We start from the raw sequence: 21,701 nt of genomic DNA, 5'->3' as shown, positions 1-21,701 counted from the left end.
ACTACTCCGTAATCATATTCATATTCATAAACATAAATATTCAATGAAAATAAAAGAGTTTTGAGAAAAAAGAAAAACTAGATTGAAGAATATAGATGATGATATTTTTTCCTCCTCCTCTGCTGTTCTAGCCTCTAAAAATCACAATACAAAGTTATAATAAAAGTTAACCCTAATCCTTTTTATAGCCCCCAAAAATTACATTTAAAAATTAAAAATTATTAAAAAATCGAATGCCGGCCGCAGCCACTAAAAAAATGTATTTTCCAGAAAATCGGGTTGCGGCTGCGGCCTGGGACATTGCTGGCCACGGCCACTATGTTTTGTCCCCCAGGCCGTGGCCGTAGCAAGTTTTCCCGTTTTCGGCTTTTTTCTACTGCAGTGACCGAAAGTATTTTAAGCATAACTTCCTCGATATAACTTGGAATTGGACGATTTAAAAAGCTATAGAAAGCCAAGAAAAAGAGCTAAAAATTGTATTTCTAGGTATATTTCCAAAAAAGTATTGGAAAATTATTAAAATTAAGTATGAAGTTTCAGATTTGTAATTTCGAGCTTAACCATTGCTTGTAAAACATCACAAATTTATTCATTTTCACTCAAATGTCTTGTAAATACTAAAAATACAAAATAAACTAATTAAACATATATAAATAAATAATTAAGTGCATAATAATAGAAGAATAATGGATTAAAAATAAATAAATAGATTATTAATTATAATTATTTTCATACAGCACGTGAAAGGTGGGAGGCGGCTCCTCGCACGTGTCACATTGGTTCATGTAGCGTAGTAAGTTAAGTAGTATAGTCCCGCCTTCGCTCCCTCAATTTAAAATTTAAACAAAACCCCCTTTTGCCTTTGCTTTGCTTGGGATTACTGTTGTGCTGTTGGCTTTCTCAGACAAAGAAAACTCTGAAAAAAAAAACTTTGAAGTTTCTCTCTCACTCACTAACAATGGAAATGGAAGTTGAAGAAGAACTTCCATGTCCGTCTCCATCACCCTACAAGTTTTCCTCTTCGCTTTTCAAAGACATTTCGAATTTCAAAACCCCAAAACGCCCTTCTCATAAACCCAACTTCCATTCCCCTTGCACTCAATTCTTCACCGCTTCCAAACAGACCCCCCGGACTTGTTCGTCGTCGTCTTTTCGCCGCCGGCCTTCTTTGGCTCCACCGTCGACCCGGATCAATACCGCTCGTAAACTCAAAGCCCTCGAAATTGAGCAGTCACAATCCTCTCGTAAGACCCAGATTGAGAATGAACGCTCGCTGAAATCGCTAGCCAAGTCGCTTAACGTCTGGCTTAATTTTCTGTTTGAAAACCCGGCTTCGTGCGGCTGTTATTTGTCGACCAATGGCGGGAATGGAGATCAAATTGACCAGGTATCGGCTCAGGGGAAGAGGGATAGTTATCCGGGCATTGGGGTCCGGGTTGACGCTGCCTGGCGGAACCCGAAGCGTCAGAGAGATTTGTCATGGCGAGCAGTGGAGGGTGAGGATAAGGATAATGGGGTGAGGTTTTCGATGTTTGGGTATTCGAGTCTGCAATCTTCGTTGAAAGATGTTTGTAGTTTCGAAGATTTGAAGCAGCGAATGCGGGTTTATTTAAGCTTGGGCGGTTGCAAGGAGATTTTTGATGTTATGACTCGAGTGTCTAAGGTTTGGTTTCTCAATTATCTAATGATGGGATGTACATTTCAATGTTTGCGGAAAAAAACTGTGCTAGTATTATTAACTATGTGATGCTCTTTAAATGAATGCCTCAGCTTGCTTGGATATTTGTTGAGTTTAAGGAATGAACTGAAATGTGTGTGCTTGGATGTTTGTTTTTTGCATCAGCATATTGATGAAGGGAGGTTGAAAATGAAGGCACACTGCCCTTTAGTAACTGATGTTGGTCTAAGGGATAAAGCCATCAGAACCCTTATGTGTTACAATCCTATTTGGCTTCGTATTGGCTTATACATTATTCTCGGTGGCGAGTCTTTGTTGTCTGATGGAGATGTTAGTTTTGATGAAGAAATGGCATTTTTGAGGATGATTATTGAGAAACAGTTCTTTATGCATGCTGGCCTAGCAAAATCGTATGCTTATAACAAGATGGTTGAGGGTGTATACAGACCGGGGTATTATGAAACTTTAGGGAATGTTGTATTGAAGAGATTTTTGTTGCTTGTTCTTGTTCTTGATAGAACTAAATGTCAGAGCAGTCTGTCTCTTGAGTATGGTATTGATGGAGTGGATGGAGGTTCCCCTTTATTGTTTACAGTTCAATCCACTTGTAAATCAAGTCGTCAGGTGATCCATGGTAATTACCTTTTTGTTCTCATATAAAAACTTAAATATTTTTCCATCTTTATTAATGTTACTTTATCCTCTGTAGGTTGACATTGTTCTCTTTTCTGTTCCAAATTAGATTTTTTGTCATCAGATATTATGCTTGGAGAAGGTAATATTCTAGCACATCTGATGATAGTAGGGTACAAAGTATCTTATCAGCAGGTATGTGATTTTCAATGAACTATGTTTATATTTGCTTTTATCTTCTTATATTTTTAGGTCTGAGATCATTGACTTCTAATATTCATTTAGTTAATTCTAATTGATGATGGGCATAGGCCTGGGGTCAATTCAAATATTATGCTGTCAACTGGATGGTTATGAATAATGCATACTTTGTTTTTCAGAGTCCCCTTGTTGAGTATGATTTTCAAGTGAAAGATTTATTTGTTGATCTTCAAGATGGTGTCCGCCTCTGTAGAGCTACTCAGCTCTTGCTGGACGACTCCTCCATACTAACGGTTGTTCCCTTTTCTTTTCTGGAAGTAAACAAATGATTTTTGCTATTTTTAGTATATTTTAATTTTATTGTTTTGAAATTTCAAGCTTAATTGTGTGAGCAGAGATTGGTAGTTCCATCAGATACTCGCAAGAAGTCATTGGCAAATTGTAGAGTTGTGCTGCAGTATCTTAAGCAGGCTGGTGTAGCTTTATGCGATGATGATGGAGTGGAGATTATGGTAGATGATGTTACTGATGGGGATAAGGAGTTAACTCTTGCCTTGCTCTGGAACATGTTTGTTCATCTGCAGGTCTGAGCTTACATTTATAATCGTGTAATATTTAGGTGTTTATGTTATCTAACTATTATTTATCACTTTTGTAAAACCTGCAGCTACCTCTTTTGATGAAGAAAGGAGTGTTAATTGAGGAAATTTACAAAATTCGTGGACCTAATATGGTACCTATGAAAATAAAATCCTTATAAAAAAATTATTTTTGCGTTGTGTGGTGAATTATAGTTGAGCTCTAATATTTTTTTCCACTCAACAGGAACATTTGAACACTTCCAATACCACTCCTTTGGAATTGCTATTAAGTTGGATCCAGGTATTGGTCTTTCCCCCTCCATTTGACAAGTTTTGCCTGTCAGGAAAGCGGCCAATGAAAATGTTTGAAGTGCTGTTTAATGTTTTCTATTTTTTTATTTACTGGACTTTTATAACTCGTATTGATTTCAGGCTATCTGTCAGAAGTATGATTGCAAGATTGACAATTTTTCAACTTTAGTTGATGGGAAAGCCATATGGTGCCTACTTGATTATTATTTTCGCAAGGAACTTTCTTGCTCTTGTTCATTAAAGGTGTTGTATTATATTCTATTGGTCTTCGCTGATTTATACTTGGACAAATGAAATTTCCTTTGTTCTATACTTATTTTGATAATTTGTTTCAGGATTCTTGTAGATCAAATGCTGAAGAATCTATTGTTTTAGTTGTTGATTACCCAGATGCAGTCCACAATTTTTTATTATCGCAGAAACTGACTACTTTGTTGGGAAATTTTCCGGAGGTAAGTGTTTAGTGGATACTAGATGTACATATCTTTAAGCTCAACATCTAGCATAGTACATATGGCGAAATTAGTCTTATAATGTTGAAGCGTGTGAGATTTCTATGAACAAGTAAACTGGTGTGGGGAAATAATGCACTGAAAGCTTTCAGTAGTTGGACATGCTCCTTATCATAACTGGAATTTAATACTATTGTTTTTAACATTCTAGTGATGTTGACTGAGAAACAAATGAATGCTTGTTGCTTTTAGTGAATATTGTAGATTAATGTTGGATTGTTCAATAATACTTATGATTGGTTTTGTTCAACAGGTTCTACAAATCAGTGACATACTTGAATTTAATGGTGCATGTAATGATAGGAGTGTCGTGGTCCTATTGGTGTTCCTAGCATCACAATTAATTGTCAAGAAAAATATGGTAACGCTGAAGTGCTAGTTTTGTGATTTCAGTTTCTTTGTCTCGTGCTTGAGATAATTAAAAATATTGTTTCATTGCCAGGATCAATTGAATTTTCATAAATTCTTGGGTTGTCACTGTCAAGGTCCAGGGAGAAAGTATTCTAGTGTGGAGCAATATAGTCCAGAAGTAATGCAAACCAAAGACAATACTCATGGCCAAAGTACTGAAGGTTATATCATTTTTTTATAACCAGTGGTTTCTCTTTTAGAAGTGTATCTCATTATTATGTAGTATCTTTCTTACCCTTTTTACAGTTGCATTTTTTTTTGTTGCTGAAAACATGATAGTGTCTTATGAAGTAGTTGTTTTCAATACTTTTTAATCAAGTAGTACTAACTTCCTCAGTAATATTCATCTTTTACTCCTTGAAGAGCCACTAGGCCCAGTACCATTTCCCTTTCTTCTGTGTTTTTTTGTTTTGTCAAGCCATGGTATGAGGTTTATTATTGGTTTGGATTTTATATGCCCGCACTTCTAACTTTTTATTGAGAATTGTTTCATAGGATGTATCAGTGTGAAAAAATTAGTTCTTTGTTTCATAAGCCATAAATTTTTATTTAGTTGTTTAAAACTTGTTTAGGCTTTCTTAAATCTTTTCTTTTTCCTACATACAGATGCTGCAAGAAAGTTTAAAGCCATCCAGGCTTGGTGGCAAGATATGACAGAAAGGAATTATCCTTCAGTTGCAAAACCAGCTGTATCTAATTTTCAGCATTTATCTGTAAACATAGACAACGCCAACTCTCAGAGAGGTAATAATTTTAGTTGTAAGCTAAGCCGAAGGCCTCAATTTTTGTGTTTTAAACTACATGCCAATTGTCATGGATCAGTTTGTCATTGAGTTTTTTTTTTTTTTTTGTTGTAATTTGTCTTTAACTAGTATTTTTTTTTGCCTTGTTATATGTTCTCAAGTGTAGAATCTTAAGGGCTATTTTGTTACCCGCTTTCATTTTCACGTCTAGGGACAAATGCTTACTAAATACTATTTTTTATTTTCTTATTATTATATTTATAAGCTCTATTCATTTTAATTTCTTATTTGGAATCTTGACTTTTGTGTTCACATTTAAGTTGATTTTCCTATATTTTGGGTTATGATCTATAATTCTCTCCTTCTGACTGAGCAATCCATGTGATGCCAATAGAAAATGCTGCCAAAATCATACAATCTCACTTCAAGCGGGTGATTGAACGCCGCAAATTTTTGAAGATGTTAAATGCTGCTTCAATTTTGCAAATTGTTTTTCGGGCTCTGTTAATTGCAAGGAATAAACCATCATATACAAATTTTATTGCTATTCAAGTACAAGAATCTCCGTGTGGTACTTTCTTATTTCCATTGGTTCATTATTAACAATAAGCATATTTAATAAAGTATCTTACTAACTTAGGCCATTTGGTTGATTAGAAAGATGGAAGCAGTCTGAACACTGGAAGAGATATGCCCCATTCATTATTGACAGGCATGGTTTTGTCAAGCTAAGGAAGTCAGCATTGTTTATACAGCAAGCGGCCAGGAATTGGATTACTCGGAGACACTATAGTCGTGATATTATAACTAGTGATGTACCAGATAGTAATTTAGTCAATGCTTCTATGATCATTCAAAAATACATTCGAGGGTGGTTAGCAAGGTCTAGGTACATTCGTGAGGTTGTTCAAATAGAGAAACCTTTATATTTACATCAAGAAAAGGGTGCACATGATCTTCAGATGGTTTCACCTGCTGAAGTTCACTTTGCTTTGGAGGATTCTATTTTTTGCAACTCTTTCCAAAATCAACACTTCGCAGCAACAAAAATCCAGTGTCATTTCCGTAGTTGGTTGTTGAGAAGAAGTTTTCAAAGTCAAAGGCTAGCAATACTAAAAATCCAAAGTACTTTTCGAATGTTCAGATGTTTGAAGGCTTATTTACAAAACAGAATTTTAATTAAGTCAACAACTATTGTTCAATCTTTTGTGCGTCAATGGATTTCCCATAGAGAAGCTTGTAGACGTAGGCATCTCATTGTTACAATTCAGGTAACTATGCTTTGCTAGTGTAACTGTGGAGCTCTTACTGACTTCAATCTTGAATGTTGTTAGCTAAACCTTTTGTGTGCAATTGTATTCCTCATTTCTGATATTTATACCCATTTATAAAGTAATAGTTGTAACATGTAATGTGTCTTTACATTGCTTGAATAATTTCAGAGACATTGTCGAGGTTGGTTGGTAAGACGGAACTTCTTGTCCCAAAGGAGGGCTGTGTTAATGATTCAAAGTGTTGTTCGAGGTTTGAAATGTCGGAAGGAATTTTATTGCCACAAAGAAGCTTGTAGACGTAGGCATCTTATTGTTACAATTCAGGTAACTATGCTTTGCTAGTGTAATTGTGGAGCTCTTATTGACTTCAATCTTGAATATTGTAAGCCTAACCTTTTGTGTGCAATTGTATTCCATGTTTCTGGTATTTCTACCCCTCTATAAAGTAATTGTTGTATGTAATGTCTCTACATTGCTTATACAATTTCAGAGACATTGTCGAGGTTGGTTGGTAAGAAGGAATTTTTTGTCCCAAAGAAGGGCTGTAATAATGATTCAAAGTGCTATTCGAGGTCTGAAATGCCGGAAGGTATTTTATTGCCATAGAGAAGCTTGTAGACGTAGGCATCTCATTGTTACAATTCAGGTAATTATGCTTTGCTAGTGTAACTGTGGAGCTCTTATTGACTTCTTTCTTCAATGTTGTTAGCCTAACCTTTTGAGTGCAATTGTGTTCCTTGTTTTTGGTATTTATATGATTATATTAGAGACATTGTCGAGGTTGGTTGGTAAGAAAGAACTTCTTGTCCCAAATAAGGGCTGTATTAATGATTCAAAGTGCTATTCGAGGTCTGAAATGCCGGAAGGTATTTTATTGCCATAGAGAAGCTTGTAGACGTAGGCATCTCATTGTTACAATTCAGGTAACTATGCTTTGCTAGTGTAACTGTGGAGCTCTTACTGACTTCAATCTTGAATGTTGTCAGCTTAACCTTTTGTGTGCAATTGTATTCCTCGTTTCTAATATTTATACCCATTTATAAAGTAATAGTTGTAACATGTAATGTGTCTCTACATTGCTTGAATAATTTCAGAGACATTGTCGAGGTTGGTTGGTAAGACGGAACTTCTTGTCCCGAAGGAGGGCTGTGTTAATGATTCAAAGTGCTATTCGAGGTCTGAAATGCCGGAAGGAATTTTATTGCCATAAAGAAGCTTGTAGACGTAGGCATCTTATTGTTACAATTCAGGTAACTATGCTTTGCTAGTGTAATTGTGGAGCTCTTATTGACTTCAATCTTGAATGTTGTAAGCCTAACCTTTTGTGTGCAATTGTATTCCCTGTTTCTGATATTTCTACCCCTCTATGAAGTAATAGTTTTATGTAATGTCTCTACATTGCTTATACAATTTCAGAGACATTGTCGAGGTTGGTTGGTAAGAAGGAACTTTTTGTCCCAAAGAAGGGCTGTGATAATGATTCAAAGTGCTATTCGAGGTCTGAAATGCCGGAAGGTATTTTATTGCCTTAGAGAAGCTTGTAGACGTAGGCATCTCATTGTTACAATTCAGGTAATTATGCTTTGCTAGTGTAACTGTGGAGCTCTTATTGAATTCTTTCTTGAATGTTGTTAGCCTAACCTTTTAAGTGTAATTGTGTTCCTTGTTTCTGGTATTTATATGATTATATCAGAGACATTGTCGAGGTTGGTTGGTAAGAAGGAACTTCTTGTCCCAAATAAGGGCTGTCTTAATGATTCAAAGTGCTATTCGAGGTCTGAAATGCCGGAAGGTATTTTATTGCCATAGAGAAGCTTGTAGACGTAGGCATCTCATTGTTACAATTCAGGTAACTATGCTTTCCTAGTGTAACTGTGGAGCTCTTACTGACTTCAATCTTGAATGTTGTTAACTTAACCTTTTTTTGTGCAATTGTATTTCTCGTTTTTGGTATTTATACTCATTTATAAAGTAATATGTAATGTCTCTACATTGCTTGAATAATTTCAGAGACATTGCCGAGGTTGGTTGGTAAGACGGAACTTCTTGTCCCAAAGGAGGGCTGTGTTAATGATTCAAAGTGCTATTCGAGGTCTGAAATGCCGGAAGGAATTTTATTGCCATAGAGAAGCTTGTAGACGTAGGCATCTTATTGTTACAATTCAGGTAGGAATTTTATTGAATGTTGTATGCCTAACATTTTGTGTGCAATTGTATTCCCTGTTTCTGGTATTTCTACCCCTTTATAAAGTAATAGTTGTATGTAATGTCTCTACATTGCTTATACAATTTCAGAAACATTGTCGAGGTTGGTTGGTAAGAAGGAACTTCTTGTCCCAAAGAAGTGCTGTAATAATGATTCAAAGTGCTATTCGAGGTCTTATTTGCCGGAAGGTATTTTATTGTCGAATTCAGGCAACATCTGAAATTCAACGTTTTGTCAGGGGGCACATAACTCAGAAGAAGCTCATAGGTAATCTGGCTCTCTTTTTTTCGTCCTTTATTAGTCCTGGTTTCCTTACAATTGGAAATAATATCAATTTTGGGTTGTTGTAGGTGTTTCTTCCAAATATGCAGTCCTCCCTAGTGCTCATCAGAATTGTGAAGTAAACTTTGCTCTTCGTTCTGTTTTAAAATTACAAAGGTGGTGGAGGGGTGTTTTGTCACTTAATCAGAAAACAAAGTCTGCCATAATAATTCAATCGCATGTTCGTGGTTGGATTGCTAGAAGGAATGCTACTAGAGAGAGGCAACACATCATTGTGATACAAGTAAGATGTTTCTTTTTTTCTTGTTTCCTTATGTTGCTTGCTCTGCTACATTCATGCTATTTACTTTTCATGATGACTTTTGAATGGATATTTTGGTTTCATTGTTAAGGTAGATGGTTGTGCAAATTTAAGTCCTTGCATTTCTTTTTTAAGTCAGTTGGCTGAATTTGATAATTGTCCTTTTGACTTTATAAATAATAGTCCTACTGGAAGGGTTACCTTGCACGGAAAGATTCAAGAGGACAGCTACTGGATTTGCGCTTGAGAATGCAAAACACAGCTGCAAATGTGGATGATGGCATGCGCATCATAAACCGACTTATAGCAGCACTCTCAGAATTACTGAGCAAGAAAAGCATTAGTGGCATTCTTCATACTTGTGCAACTTTAGGTGAGAAGAGAAAAGAATAGAAACTTTGCGTGATTTTTTAAAATTGATTGCATGATTTCTCTCTGTTTCATATTTTAGAGTTTCGGTGCGATTTGGCTGATATGTTTTTATGTTATATACTAGGCTGTTGAAATTCCTGATCAGTTATATGATTTTGCGTTTTACTTATAAACAGATCCATGCATCATCTCATGTCTTTCAGTTTTAAGATTTCATTCATCTCTAAGGCCAGTCCTTGATCATGTGTAGTTGTTATATGAGGTTCTCAGATCATTGGCATTTATTCTTATGTCAATCTTTGTGTCTGTGCAGATATGGCTACACAGTACTCTCAAAAATGCTGTGAGAAGCTTGTGGATGCAGGAGCCATTAACACTTTGCTGAAGCTTATTCAATCTGTCAGTCGAAGCATACCCGATCAGGAGGTTTTAAAGCATGCACTCTCTACTCTTAGGAACCTTGCCCGCTATCCCCATCTGGTTGAAGTGATAGTTGACTGTCATGGATTCATAGAAACTATTCTATTGGAGATGCTAAGGTGAATATATCAGTTCCCTTGATAATTGAGAACAGTAGTCTTCTTTCATCTATGAAAAAATTACCAACAACCCTTTTGCTTTTTCAGGAACAAAGAGGAAGGATATTTTATTGCTTCTGAACTCTTGAGGAAAGTATGCTCAACTCGTAAAGGAATTGAAATCATACGTAAGAAACCTGCCTTCTTGAAAAGGCTACGCAATCTTGTTGAGGAACTTACCAGGAAGGCAATTAAGGAGAAGAGGTATGTATATATTTATTTGGGTCTAATTATTCATCTTAGGACACTCAAATTTTTTGAAGACTTTTTGAAATAAACATGTCATCGAAAACTGAAAGATTGATCACTTTTGTTTAATACAGGAACGTTCGAGGACCAAATACGAAAGAACAAACAGATAGAAGATTAAAAGAGGCTGTTCATCTTCTTAAAATGGCAACTTAAAGTGACGAGTGAATGGTGGTGGTGGTGTTGTATATGATGCTGTGGGACACGGTCTTTGATTGTTCAAAATTGAACATGCACGTTCAATTGAAAGGTAGTGTTTTTACTTTTTTAGTTAGAAACTGAGTGATGCTGCAGTTAGTCAGGTTTAGAATGTTGTTTATGATACTGTAGGATTTTTTTTTAATTGTTATTATTTTGGTTGATCGAAGTGATCATGTAGAAATTGTTAAGTCATGTAACATAATACAGTGTTATTACTTATTCTGCATGGAGTACCTTAAGATCCTAATTTGCCAAGTATGTAATTTATGTATGCCTTTGTTTTCCTTTGGAAGTTTTAGGTCACATCATCCAAATGGCTTCCACAATTTTCAGATATTTAACTAAGATAATTGAGCAAGTTGGGATTTTTTTTCCTGTTATCAATGAATAGTTTAATTAGACAGTGTGGTCCCCACCACGGCTGCCCCCAAAAACAAATTATCTTCTTGAATACCGGGGAGATTCAGATTCTGCCTCCAAAAATATCTGCTGCGCTCACTTGAATTAGAATAAAATGGTCCCACCAATCAACATTATCTTATTATATATAGAAATGCATGTATAAATGTTAATAGTCTACATGGCAGACATCAAATTATGCAATCATATTTTTCTAAATAATCACAACACTTTCACAATGGAAACAACAGAATTAGCTAAAGTACATGAAATGTCTAAGCAGCCCTTGCCAGAGTTTCTAGGCGTTCAGGCACATCTGCTGGATCAATAAAGAAACCCCTTCTCCTAAAAGATCTTGGAACTGTGACTGTCAAAACTCCATCTTCATATCCAGCTGATATTCCATCAATATCCACTCTACCCGGAAGCCTAAACTTCCTCATGAAGGTCCTTGCAGGTTCTGTTGACTCATTAATGGCCTCAGTTCGAATTATGAGGTACCTCGAGTCCTCAACTTCCACTTTTATCTCTTCTTTTCTTACACCTGCGCACACAGACATATTACAAAATACAAATCATCGCTGAACTCTCTCAAGGAAAGGGAAAAAAAAAGATTAAAAGTTATTAAGATAGGCTAATTACCAGGGAGATCTATTAAGAAAATGTGAGAATCGGGAGTTTCTGACCAGTGAACATGGTTTTCTGGGACAAAATTGTATGGAAAAAGGAGATGAGAGGGAAAGAGATATTGGTTTGATGCAGCAGTTGCAGGGTGTACCACTGGAAGCTCCATTGCTTGTGCAATATTGATGATGGTGATGATTGATTGATTGTGGTTCAAGAGGAGGGCAGTTGGTGGACTTTATAGGCCCAACAAGTTGTCAAGTTGGTTGTGGGCCCTTGAGGCTTTGGGCTGAGGTTTATGAGTGAGATTGATTACCATTATCATTTGAAAAAGAAAGAAAAAAAGGGAAAATAGAAATTTAGGTAGTTGATGAAGCTCATGGAACTGAAAATTAAAATAATGATTGGATAGTGTTAAAACCTAAATACAAAACAGAATTGCATTTTTCTTATATCCCATATTACTCTTTAGTAAACCCAAATAAGTGAATAGTTACTCAATTTGAATGCTATTTGCCAAAAAAAAAATGTAGACGCATATGTTTTTTACCCACAAATTGCATACACTATTTTATCAGTTTTTCATCCACATATTTATTTAGGATGAGACCATATCACTTTTTATGGGTGATTAACAATGCTGTCAAAAAAAAAATTACTACACATCTGTGTGTACATTTTGAGTAAAAAAATGTCTCAAACATCATGTATATATTGAATATTTGTATGTTGAACCTCCAAATTAGGCTGCGATGATTTTGAAGAAACACTCTTTGAAATCCATTGTGTGAAAATAAAGGGAAAAAAAACACATAAATAAAACTGTCACCGGAAACATTCATATGGCTATTGGTTGGTAAACTATGAAGTACAAAACAAGCATGATGTAGAAAGAAAAAATCAATATTTTTTAATAGCAGAGCACAATACTTTACGTCTGGGAAAAGTTTTCCAGATTTTCTTGAGGTTTAGGTGCCTTTCACAATCACAAGTGAAACTCAATTTTATTTATTTAGTTAGTTATACTTACTAGCCAAAGATATTACTCGGTCAACAAAAATTTGATCTTTTACTGATAGAAAAATTTCTCTTTTATCTTTTAAAAAGCTAGAAATTGGGAATGACTGCTCAGCTTTATTAATCTTTATTAATCACGAGGTGGAAGAACACAATAGAAATGAAGTCGTTATATGCCCTTCTAATCATATTATAAGCATCAATGGAGAAAAAATTGGAAACGGGTAAATCTTATTTCAATGGACAGAAGACAAAAAAATACACACAAAAAAGGTTTACTTGATGTTGAAATTCACTGAGATCAATCAAATTTCACTACTTTAAAAATCCACACTAGAGGTTTCCTCCTGATACCCATCTCACAAGATTCACCCTCACTCACTCTGCTACCTATTTCTGAATGATGGTGGAAAAGGTGTTGCAGGAGGATACTCTTCACCTTCAAACGCCACCCAAAGGGGCCAAACGGGCAGTGAGAATAGCCACTACACTTCCCCAAATGACCTTTTGAGTTTTGATTAAGCTGCCTACTTTCTATGAAACTCTTTTGTCACAGGTTGCACCCTTCTGCAAGCTGCCATTCAAGCAATTCTACATCAGCATAAGAATCCTCCTTAGGTGGTTCTGCATATTTGGTTGGGGTTGAGCTTGCTGTAGAGCAACTCTTGTCTTCATAAGCCTGACCAGGCGGGTACGAAATCGTCATTGCAACTAGGTCATGGCCGCCTTTGGCCATTTCTGGAGGCCATTGAACATCAACTGTTTCAATAAATGGTTCAAAGTACATTAGCCTTGACCACTTTGGTCCGCTATCTCTATCAACCTGAAGCAAAGGATGCACCAAAGCCATGCCTTTCATGACAGCACACACAAACCTAAGCTCCTCAAGAGTTAGACTCCTAAACTGCAGAGACCCAGATGGTGTGCAACAGGCAACATCCATTACAGGATAGCGATCTGTCCCTGATTCTTCTAATGACAAGGTTTTGATCATCTTGCGATTTGAAGGGAACATCAATGACTCAGGTTCATATGTGACCCTCAAAATCTCTATATTAGAAACTCGAATAGTTTCTCTTCTGCCAGTCACCTTCCTAGCATCATTTACAGATCGAAACATGTGAAAACCAACATCCCCACCATCTCCTCCGATGAATTGTAGACATGGGAAAGGCTGCTTCTTGCCAGACCAATCTGAATCCTTCCCAACCATGACACCAAAAAGATGTATTGGACGCAACCTCTTCCATGGATCAGTCCTATATAGAGCTGTCGACGCTTTAAACACATATTTAATAAAACCAGGAGTAATGCCTTCTACTTTCATGAGACATGTCCCAAATCCAGGACCAAACCCAGGACCTGAACCAAATTGCTCTTGGAATCTATCAAACAGGTTCTTCAGATAAAAGTCCATCTAGGCTGTTCTACCAGATCTGATCTGAACAATTCTTTGACAATACCCAAAACCCAGATGAAATATCACTATACTCAATAATATAAATAATATAAATATATAATCCTTACTGTTTCTAAACAGAACAACAAAGAACTGCAGTGCTTGTTGTACAAATCGAACACCCACAAATGCTAGACTAAGTGGATTTACTAAAGTGTAAAAGTATAGGGGTGGGAGGAAGATTAATACGGCATACCAGCTTTGAAGCCCAACTTTGGTTGTTCCAGACACAGAGATATGAGGAAGCGAAGTGAAGAGTTGAAAAGCGAGTCACATTCCAAGTAAGGTTGTTGGACTATTGACTTCTGTAGTACGAAAACTACACCAGTTTCGACAGAAAAAATGTTTCGACGCGACGAGTGGGCTGGGCTAGATGTAAAACAAAGGAAATGCTGGCCCAATCTTTTTCTGCCATATTCGAATAGTCTTGCAGATTTATACCTATATATTTTGCATTCCATTAATATTTAATGTCATTATTAATACAAATTAAGATATTTACATTATAATATATTTTTTATAAATAGAATGTAAAATATTATTAATTTATTTTCTTTATATTATTTGACTGTATGGTTTGTTTTTAATTAATTAGTTTATTCTTTTAATGGAGTTTCAGATAAAATGCTAATTAAATGGGTTGTAATCTAGAAGTTACCCTATTTGAGCCCAATATTCATTCCTGTACTAGATATTGTTTACTTTTTTTATTTTTTGTTGTGTTTTGAAAGGTAAATATAACAAAAGTATACAAGTCTGTTTACTATCCATCTATAAAAAAAATTGTGCATTCATAGTTGAAAGCTTTAAGATTTAATTTTACGTAGATTTTTATTTTATGATACAAAATGTTTGCTAATTATTGATTTACTTTTTTTTTATATATTGCTCTCTTTTTATGGTTTTTTTAATAGTAGATATTTCAAAATTCAACTTTTTTGTTTATTAACTTTTGTTTTTTAATTGTAAATGTTGAAGTGTTGTTTACTTTATAGTACATTTTGGTTGAATGTCTAATAAAAGTAAATAGTTTTGTTTAGTAATTTGTTATTGCTATTTTTGTACATTATATAGTGGCATGAGTATGATTTATTTTGTACACGGTTTTTTTTGTCATATGTAATGTTTACTAATTATTGATATATATTTTTATTTCAAAAATATGTTTATTTTACATTTTTGTTTATCTTTTATCTTGATCTGTTTGTATAGTTTTTTTTGTAATTATTTATCTTTTATTTTTAAAAAATAAATAAATTGGCTAGTCAAATGAAGTTGTTTAAAATTTAAATTATTTTATAAATATATGATTATTAAATAGTTGATTTGATTTTTCAAAATTAATCCATATATTTTTTTAAAAAATTAAATATATATACATAGAAAGTTACTTTTATTTTCTTGATATGTGTCATTTGTTACTAGATAGAAGCAATGTGTAATCTACGTTTGCTTAGTTTTAAAGTTGTAAATATTATTTATAATTTTAATAAAAATTGGTTCACTGTTTTTTTTTTAAATATATATTATATATATAATCAAATGAATTATAATTTTATAGTATATATAAATATTTATATTAATAATTTCTACATATATGATATCTAAACACAACGTTGATATAGATATATATGTACATGGATACATGACATATATATAAAATACAATAATATTTAGAAATAAATTAATAATAGAAATAAAATAAGAATAGAAAAAGTCATAGCTTACGTAGACAATAATTCATGCATCAACTATTTTTAGTTTCTAATAAATCTCACAATGTCCTTTGGTGAATTTGATGAAGAAAATGAGCTTTAATCATTTGATAAAAAACAAATTATCACACAAATTTATAAGATAAACAAAATTATGTATGTTTTTATTATTTTTAAATAAATATGATTTAATTATTATAAAATATCTCAAAAATAGCATTTTTCAATTAATTAATTAATTTATTTTTGTTTAAGTTTATATTTGTTATATTTTTTTAATTTAGCAGTGACAATAAAAGATTATATATTATATATTTAATATAATATTAAGTTTAAGTTTTACTAAATTTATTTAAGTTATAAAATATATGGTTTTATTATTTTTAAATAATCATTATTGTAAAATATCTCAAAAATATGCTACTTTAATTTGTTTAATTATTTATTTATTTTATTTTATTTAAGTTTAAATCATGTTTACTATCTAACGTTAAATATAAGAATATTCTGTTAAAATTAACGGAAAAAAAAAATAAAAACCCGTTAAAACTAAAAATATCTGTTATCTACACATTTATTATATAGAAGAAATATAAATTGTATATTATTATATATTTTTCAATTGTTATATAAATTGTATATTGTTATGTTATATTATATTAATAGTGTAGTTTCTTTGTTTTTATTGTATATACATAAAAAAATCATATTCATTTATTCAACCAATCAAATCCAATTCAATTATCTTTTGCTAATCTATTTTATAGGAATCTAAGATAGTGTTTGGTTGACAGGAATCCATTGGAATATAATGGCAAGGGAAAGCTTTTCTATGTTTGGTTCACTTTTTCATAATGGAATCACTTTTCCATTGCAATTGCTTTTCACTTATCTATAAGAATTCAGATTCCATTAAAAATGGATGGACTTGTCATTCAAATGTAAAATGTGTTTTGTCCTTTTTGGTGCATCAATTATTTTTAAAATTTTCAATGCATTATATTTTGTTGTTACTTTGTTTAAAAGAAAAATAGTTTATTTTTTTTAATGTGCAGTACTAATGATATTTTATTGTACTTCATTTTACAAAATATTTATATTTATGTATAAAATATATTATTTATTTGTTTAATTTATATATAAGGGTAAAAAAACATTTAAAAATAATGATAATTTGATTAAAAAAATCATATATAAAAGTAAAAAAATATTTTAGTCAAAATAATATAAATTTCATCTCATTCCATTCCATTTCATACTATAACAAATATAATAATCCTTATTCAATTATCAATTCTAAAATATCTAACAAACAAAAAAATTAAAATTCCATTTCAATTACATACCATTCCATTTTTATTTTGCAGCCATATGTCACCTAATATTAACACTAATTAGTTCAAAATAATAAAAATATTTTAAATTTGTTTATAATATAATTAATTTGGAACACGGACATACCATCCAACAACCCTAGTCGGTCCAATTACAATTAGATATCCAATTTTTTTATTTAATTAGAATGGTCGGTTTTTGCAATTATACATGAAAATAGTTGAAATTTCATCATCACTTTATCTAACACGACATTAATAATAGATCATTCAAACAATAATTAAACACACCAAAAGTCCTCTCTAGACAATTATTACGAAGTGCAACACTTCTGGTCTTTCAATTCATAGAAAGAAGGTAAGATAAAACTGCTTTCTCAACATCTCTCTAATAAACTAGAAGCCGGGCACTAAAATAATTTGTTGCTGGCCAAGACCACATGGGGGCTCTCAAAAATACTTGGGATGTACATATCAAATCCACATCCAAAAGCACATATAAATTAAACATAATTTGGAGTAGCAAAACTTGTTATGTTTTTCAGCAAAATACAAAATCACAGCCTAAAATGCATAATCCAGAAACGAAATAGAAATTATCTAAACATTATTGAGTTCTTTTGACACAAGCCCACGGACAGGCTAATATTCCTCAACTGTAGCCCACTTGTTGTTGCTGCTGCTGTGGCTGCTGGTAGTTCCCATAACCCGGGTACCCTCCATAGTACAAGTTGGGGTCTTGAGAAACCGGGGCGTAACCATAGCCCTCGTGTCCTGGTGCATATCCATAATAGCCACCGCCATTCCATTGATTTCCTTCTTGCTGGGTCTGAGAAAACATCACAAAATATAATACATCAGTATGGTACAGACTACAGGGGCAACATATCAAATGAATTTTAGAGAAAAAAGAAGTCATTCAACACAATAATCTGATATTAAGACATAGACTAGACAATAACCTGTTTATTTGGACTGCGGCCCCAAGACAGTCTAATATTTTGCCCTCCCAATTGGGTTCCATTGAGTAACCGGAGGGCTTCTTCAGCTGAGCTCCTGATGACCATAAAAATAGAACAGAACAATCAAGAATGCAGTTCACGAATGCATGTCATTGATAAAACTACTAGAAATAAATATACCTCTCAGCAAATTGAACAAACCCACAGCGCTTGCCAGTTGGTATCTTCACGTGCACAAGCTCACCATATTGGGAGAAAACTTGTCTCAAGTGATCATCCGTAACATTAGAATCCAGATTACCAACAAATATCTACAAGAAGTTTCTAGTCAGAAGCATGTCTCAAAAAGTAGAACTTATAAAGAAGGAAATATATTTATATGGTACCCACAGTAGTATTATTTGGATCGTTCTCATTCTGTCCCCCTTGAGAATTCTGGTATGAGGCTGAGATTGAAAATAAGTTAAAAAAAATAATTAAAGTAACATAGCAGAAAAAACCGTCTACAACGGAATGCACTTACCTCAAATAAGAATCTATTTTATTTTATTTTTTTTCAAAAAAAAAGGTGCCATCCAAATGAACCTAAGTGTAACTTACAATTCACTACACTTCATTACCCTAAAAAATAAACCATCCATAAATATGATACCAACAACAATACTCCAGGATTTTACACATCTTCAAAGATAATTTGGCCGTGAGTAAGGAAAAAAATATAAGAACTATTATATCGCATATTGGCTGGTATCAATCAAACAGAAAGTCATGAAAACAACTAATCAGGAATGAGAACAAGGCATATGAACCCATAAAGCCTTGCTGCTATCATCATAAACAACATCGACATGTCAGCAGCAGCAGACAACTAACCAAAAAGATGGAGAAAAACTGTGCAGCCTTCTTAACTGTCATAGTAGAATTACACTTCCACATAAAACACATTGACAAGTCAGATTACAGACAACAATGGATGGATAAAATCTGCACAGCCATCTGGCATGGGTCGATAAGAATAGTGATTTACATATAACAGCACTCTATGTTTTAGAAATAGTTATCACATCATCAAGATAATAAGCTTCAGTAGATTGTAATGTTGTAACAAATTGACAAACCGAAATCCAAAAGCATATCCAAGCCAACAGGACAAGTCATTTCTTTAAAAGCCTACACGTATTTAGCATTTAAACTGACACAAATATCCCCAACTGAAATTTGAACATTAAAATTAATATTTCATAAAAATATAAATAAAGAAGATATAAAATAAGGACTGGAATTAATTGCATGTAAGAAACTGAAGTAGAAGGTGACAGTCACAATGATTACTATCCGGCAACACAGTATCTGGCAATTCCAACTAGATGCCACCAGCCCTGCTAAAAAAGCCTGTCACATGGACTGGTCGCTAATTAGATAGTGAGAATTGCAAATTGCACTTGGGAGAAACAGACTAATTTTTATAAGAAATCAGGAAATGCGGGAATGAAGGAAAACAGAAACTAGGACCTCCTATAACAAAACCCTGGACTTCAAACTTTAAGCAACAAAGAACAGTCACGAGTTGTAACTTTACGGAAAGCTCAACCAATAGAACGAGCTGGAAAAAAAATTAAGCAATGTAGCATAACAAATGCCACATGAATAAAGGGCAACGCATACATAAATGGGAAACTGACCTAAGCGAGGCCACGCCCTAAGGGAATACCATTTCAGCTGAAATCAGTAGCAGGCCCCTAGATGACAGAGCCTCTTGACACCCCTGCTTTGAGACAACATGAGTTCTAATAAGTTCCCAAGATTTTAATAGCATGTACGCTGCCCAAATTTTTTAAGGAAATTATAGGAAGTAAATGACAATGGAAATTTGCTGCTTATCTTCGAGAGCATAACCGAAAGGAACTTCAAAAAACAAAATGTTCAACATACTTCTGCGCATCAAATAGAACTCGGAAATAATAATTAAAGGTAGCAATCTAGCCAAGTACCCAAAAAAAATGCAAATAGAACAATAAAAGTGAGCCAAAAAGAACAAGCATGAAGTAACACCATCATTAAACTAAATCATAATATTGTCTCATAATGCAACATAGAACAAAGATTGCCTTGAGACAGCACCATATGAAAGGTAAATGGCAAACCTTTTGCAAATTGCTGACCACCAACAGCATTCTTGTTTGCAGCTGGGCCAATTCTCATAGGTCTTGAAGAGCAGAGAACACCATTCATCTCAGTCATAGCCCGCAACTGTTCAGTTTCATCACCAAATCTAACAAACCCATAACCCTTGGTGCGGCCTGTAAGCCTGTCAATCACAACCTTAGCACCCTTAACTGAAGGGAATCGGCCCCTGAAAACCTCTTGTAGAGTGTAATCTGTAACATCAGCAGCTAAATCTCCTACAAAAATTGTAAAATCAGGTGTTTCTTCGGTGGAGCGTTTCTCTCCTGCAGAAGCCCAGTTTAATCTGAAATTCTGAGCACCATTTGGCATAGGGGTGCCATTATAGGTTTGAAGTGATCTTTCTGCAGCCTGGCGGTTAACAAATTCAATAAAACCATAACCCTCTGATTGACTAGTTTGCTTATTACGGATGACCTTAACAGAAACAACCTGCAATAAAAAACACGTCTTTACTAACAAAATTCACCAAAACTACCAGTTCAACTCATCTATTCGTGCTTGTGAATATACGTTTCATTCTACAACTATCTCGATAGTCGAAACAAAAGCTAGTTCAACTACTAACCCAACATCGAATACGAACTCTTTCTTGAACACGACCCTCGCACAAAGAACGCGTTACTTATATAAAACAAAAATTCAATACAAATCTCATATTAAAACAAACCCCTGGTAATATTAATAATAAAAATATATTATAAAATCCCTTATACTACAAATCGTGTACAAGATCCACACTTACGCGACAAAAGATAACAAAGTTGGTAATAAAACCTGAAGTACAGTGTAAAGACAGATCAAGAGATAAGAATTTATTATCAAGAAACAAACCTCTCCGGTGTGAGCGAAGCAACCATAGAGATAGTTCTCTTCCATCCAATACTGCAAGTCGCCGATCCAAAGCGTCCGGACCTCGTCGGAGCTTGTAGGTTGAGCCTGCTGGGTAGGCTGAGGCTGCTGCGGTGCAATCTGGGGCTGACCAGCCCACATGGGAGGCGCCTGACCAGCTTGTGGCGGCGGCGGAGGCATCATCATATAGGGCTGGTGAGGTTGCTGAGAGTATTGCTGAGCCTGCTGGCCCATGGCTGGCGGAGCCACACCTGACCCGGGTTGCATCATAGTGAGAAACTGAGATTAGAGAGAACGAGAGATAGAGGAATGGGACCGAGAGGGTTTTCTTTGGGAGCGAGAGAAACCCTAACCCTAGATAGGAGAGGTCCCAAAAGAAAGAGAGAGGGGAATGAGAAATCGGTAGCGACTGTATATGAATGATTGTAAAAGGGTTGGGGCTAAGATTTCGAAAAAAAATGCACGTAATCTTTACACGTGTCATATTACTAGTAATAGAAGAGAATGTCGACAATTTTTATTTAGTTCTATCTATTTACTACAAGCAATGGACTCAAATATTATATTGAAAATTTTACTTTCTATGCCTAATGGCCACGGGCTTAAAATTAATGAGTTTGG

The 21,701-nt window shown here is 34.3% G+C and overlaps 4 protein-coding genes across 4 annotated transcripts; 1 reads left to right on the top strand and 3 right to left on the bottom strand.

Annotated features, from left to right (window-relative positions):
* The first annotated feature begins 858 nt into the window (after positions 1-858).
* LOC133795266 (uncharacterized) lies at positions 859-10,818 on the top strand. The gene is made up of 27 exons (XM_062232721.1): positions 859-1,663; positions 1,844-2,312; positions 2,421-2,506; positions 2,692-2,805; positions 2,908-3,096; positions 3,180-3,245; positions 3,338-3,394; positions 3,526-3,648; positions 3,741-3,857; positions 4,171-4,278; positions 4,360-4,489; positions 4,935-5,072; positions 5,466-5,642; positions 5,729-6,342; positions 6,514-6,669; positions 6,836-6,991; positions 7,113-7,268; positions 7,440-7,595; positions 7,762-7,917; positions 8,039-8,194; positions 8,356-8,511; positions 8,641-8,818; positions 8,902-9,116; positions 9,318-9,507; positions 9,820-10,045; positions 10,133-10,288; positions 10,408-10,818. Exons 1-27 carry the CDS (start codon positions 959-961, stop codon positions 10,487-10,489), a joined length of 5,232 nt encoding a protein of 1,743 aa, XP_062088705.1. The 5' UTR covers positions 859-958; the 3' UTR covers positions 10,490-10,818.
* Positions 10,819-11,049: 231 nt separating this feature from the next.
* Positions 11,050-11,779, bottom strand: LOC133795267 (15.4 kDa class V heat shock protein). The gene is made up of 2 exons (XM_062232722.1): positions 11,576-11,779; positions 11,050-11,477 (listed from the first exon to the last, which is right to left on the bottom strand). The coding sequence occupies exons 1-2, from the start codon at positions 11,724-11,726 to the stop codon at positions 11,209-11,211; spliced, it is 420 nt and encodes a 139-aa protein (XP_062088706.1). The 5' UTR covers positions 11,727-11,779; the 3' UTR covers positions 11,050-11,208.
* A 1,009-nt stretch (positions 11,780-12,788) lies between these two features.
* Positions 12,789-14,374, bottom strand: LOC133795265 (uncharacterized). The gene is given in 2 exon segments (XM_062232720.1): positions 12,789-13,157; positions 13,159-14,374. Coding segments are annotated over 2 exon segments (882 nt in total). The 5' UTR covers positions 13,992-14,374; the 3' UTR covers positions 12,789-13,108.
* A 3,165-nt stretch (positions 14,375-17,539) lies between these two features.
* LOC133795263 (polyadenylate-binding protein RBP45) lies at positions 17,540-21,473 on the bottom strand. Its single transcript, XM_062232718.1, has 6 exons — positions 21,063-21,473; positions 20,189-20,660; positions 18,435-18,490; positions 18,225-18,355; positions 18,045-18,138; positions 17,540-17,911 (listed from the first exon to the last, which is right to left on the bottom strand). The coding sequence occupies exons 1-6, from the start codon at positions 21,348-21,350 to the stop codon at positions 17,735-17,737; spliced, it is 1,218 nt and encodes a 405-aa protein (XP_062088702.1). The 5' UTR covers positions 21,351-21,473; the 3' UTR covers positions 17,540-17,734.
* Between the last annotated feature and the right edge of the window lie 228 nt (positions 21,474-21,701).

This window comes from Humulus lupulus, chromosome 8 (assembly GCF_963169125.1).
Source record: "Humulus lupulus chromosome 8, drHumLupu1.1, whole genome shotgun sequence".
In the NCBI taxonomy this organism is placed as follows: domain Eukaryota; kingdom Viridiplantae; phylum Streptophyta; class Magnoliopsida; order Rosales; family Cannabaceae; genus Humulus; species Humulus lupulus.
The sequence above is the reverse complement of the archived record's forward strand: the minus strand, read 5'-3'. Positions and strand labels throughout refer to the sequence as shown.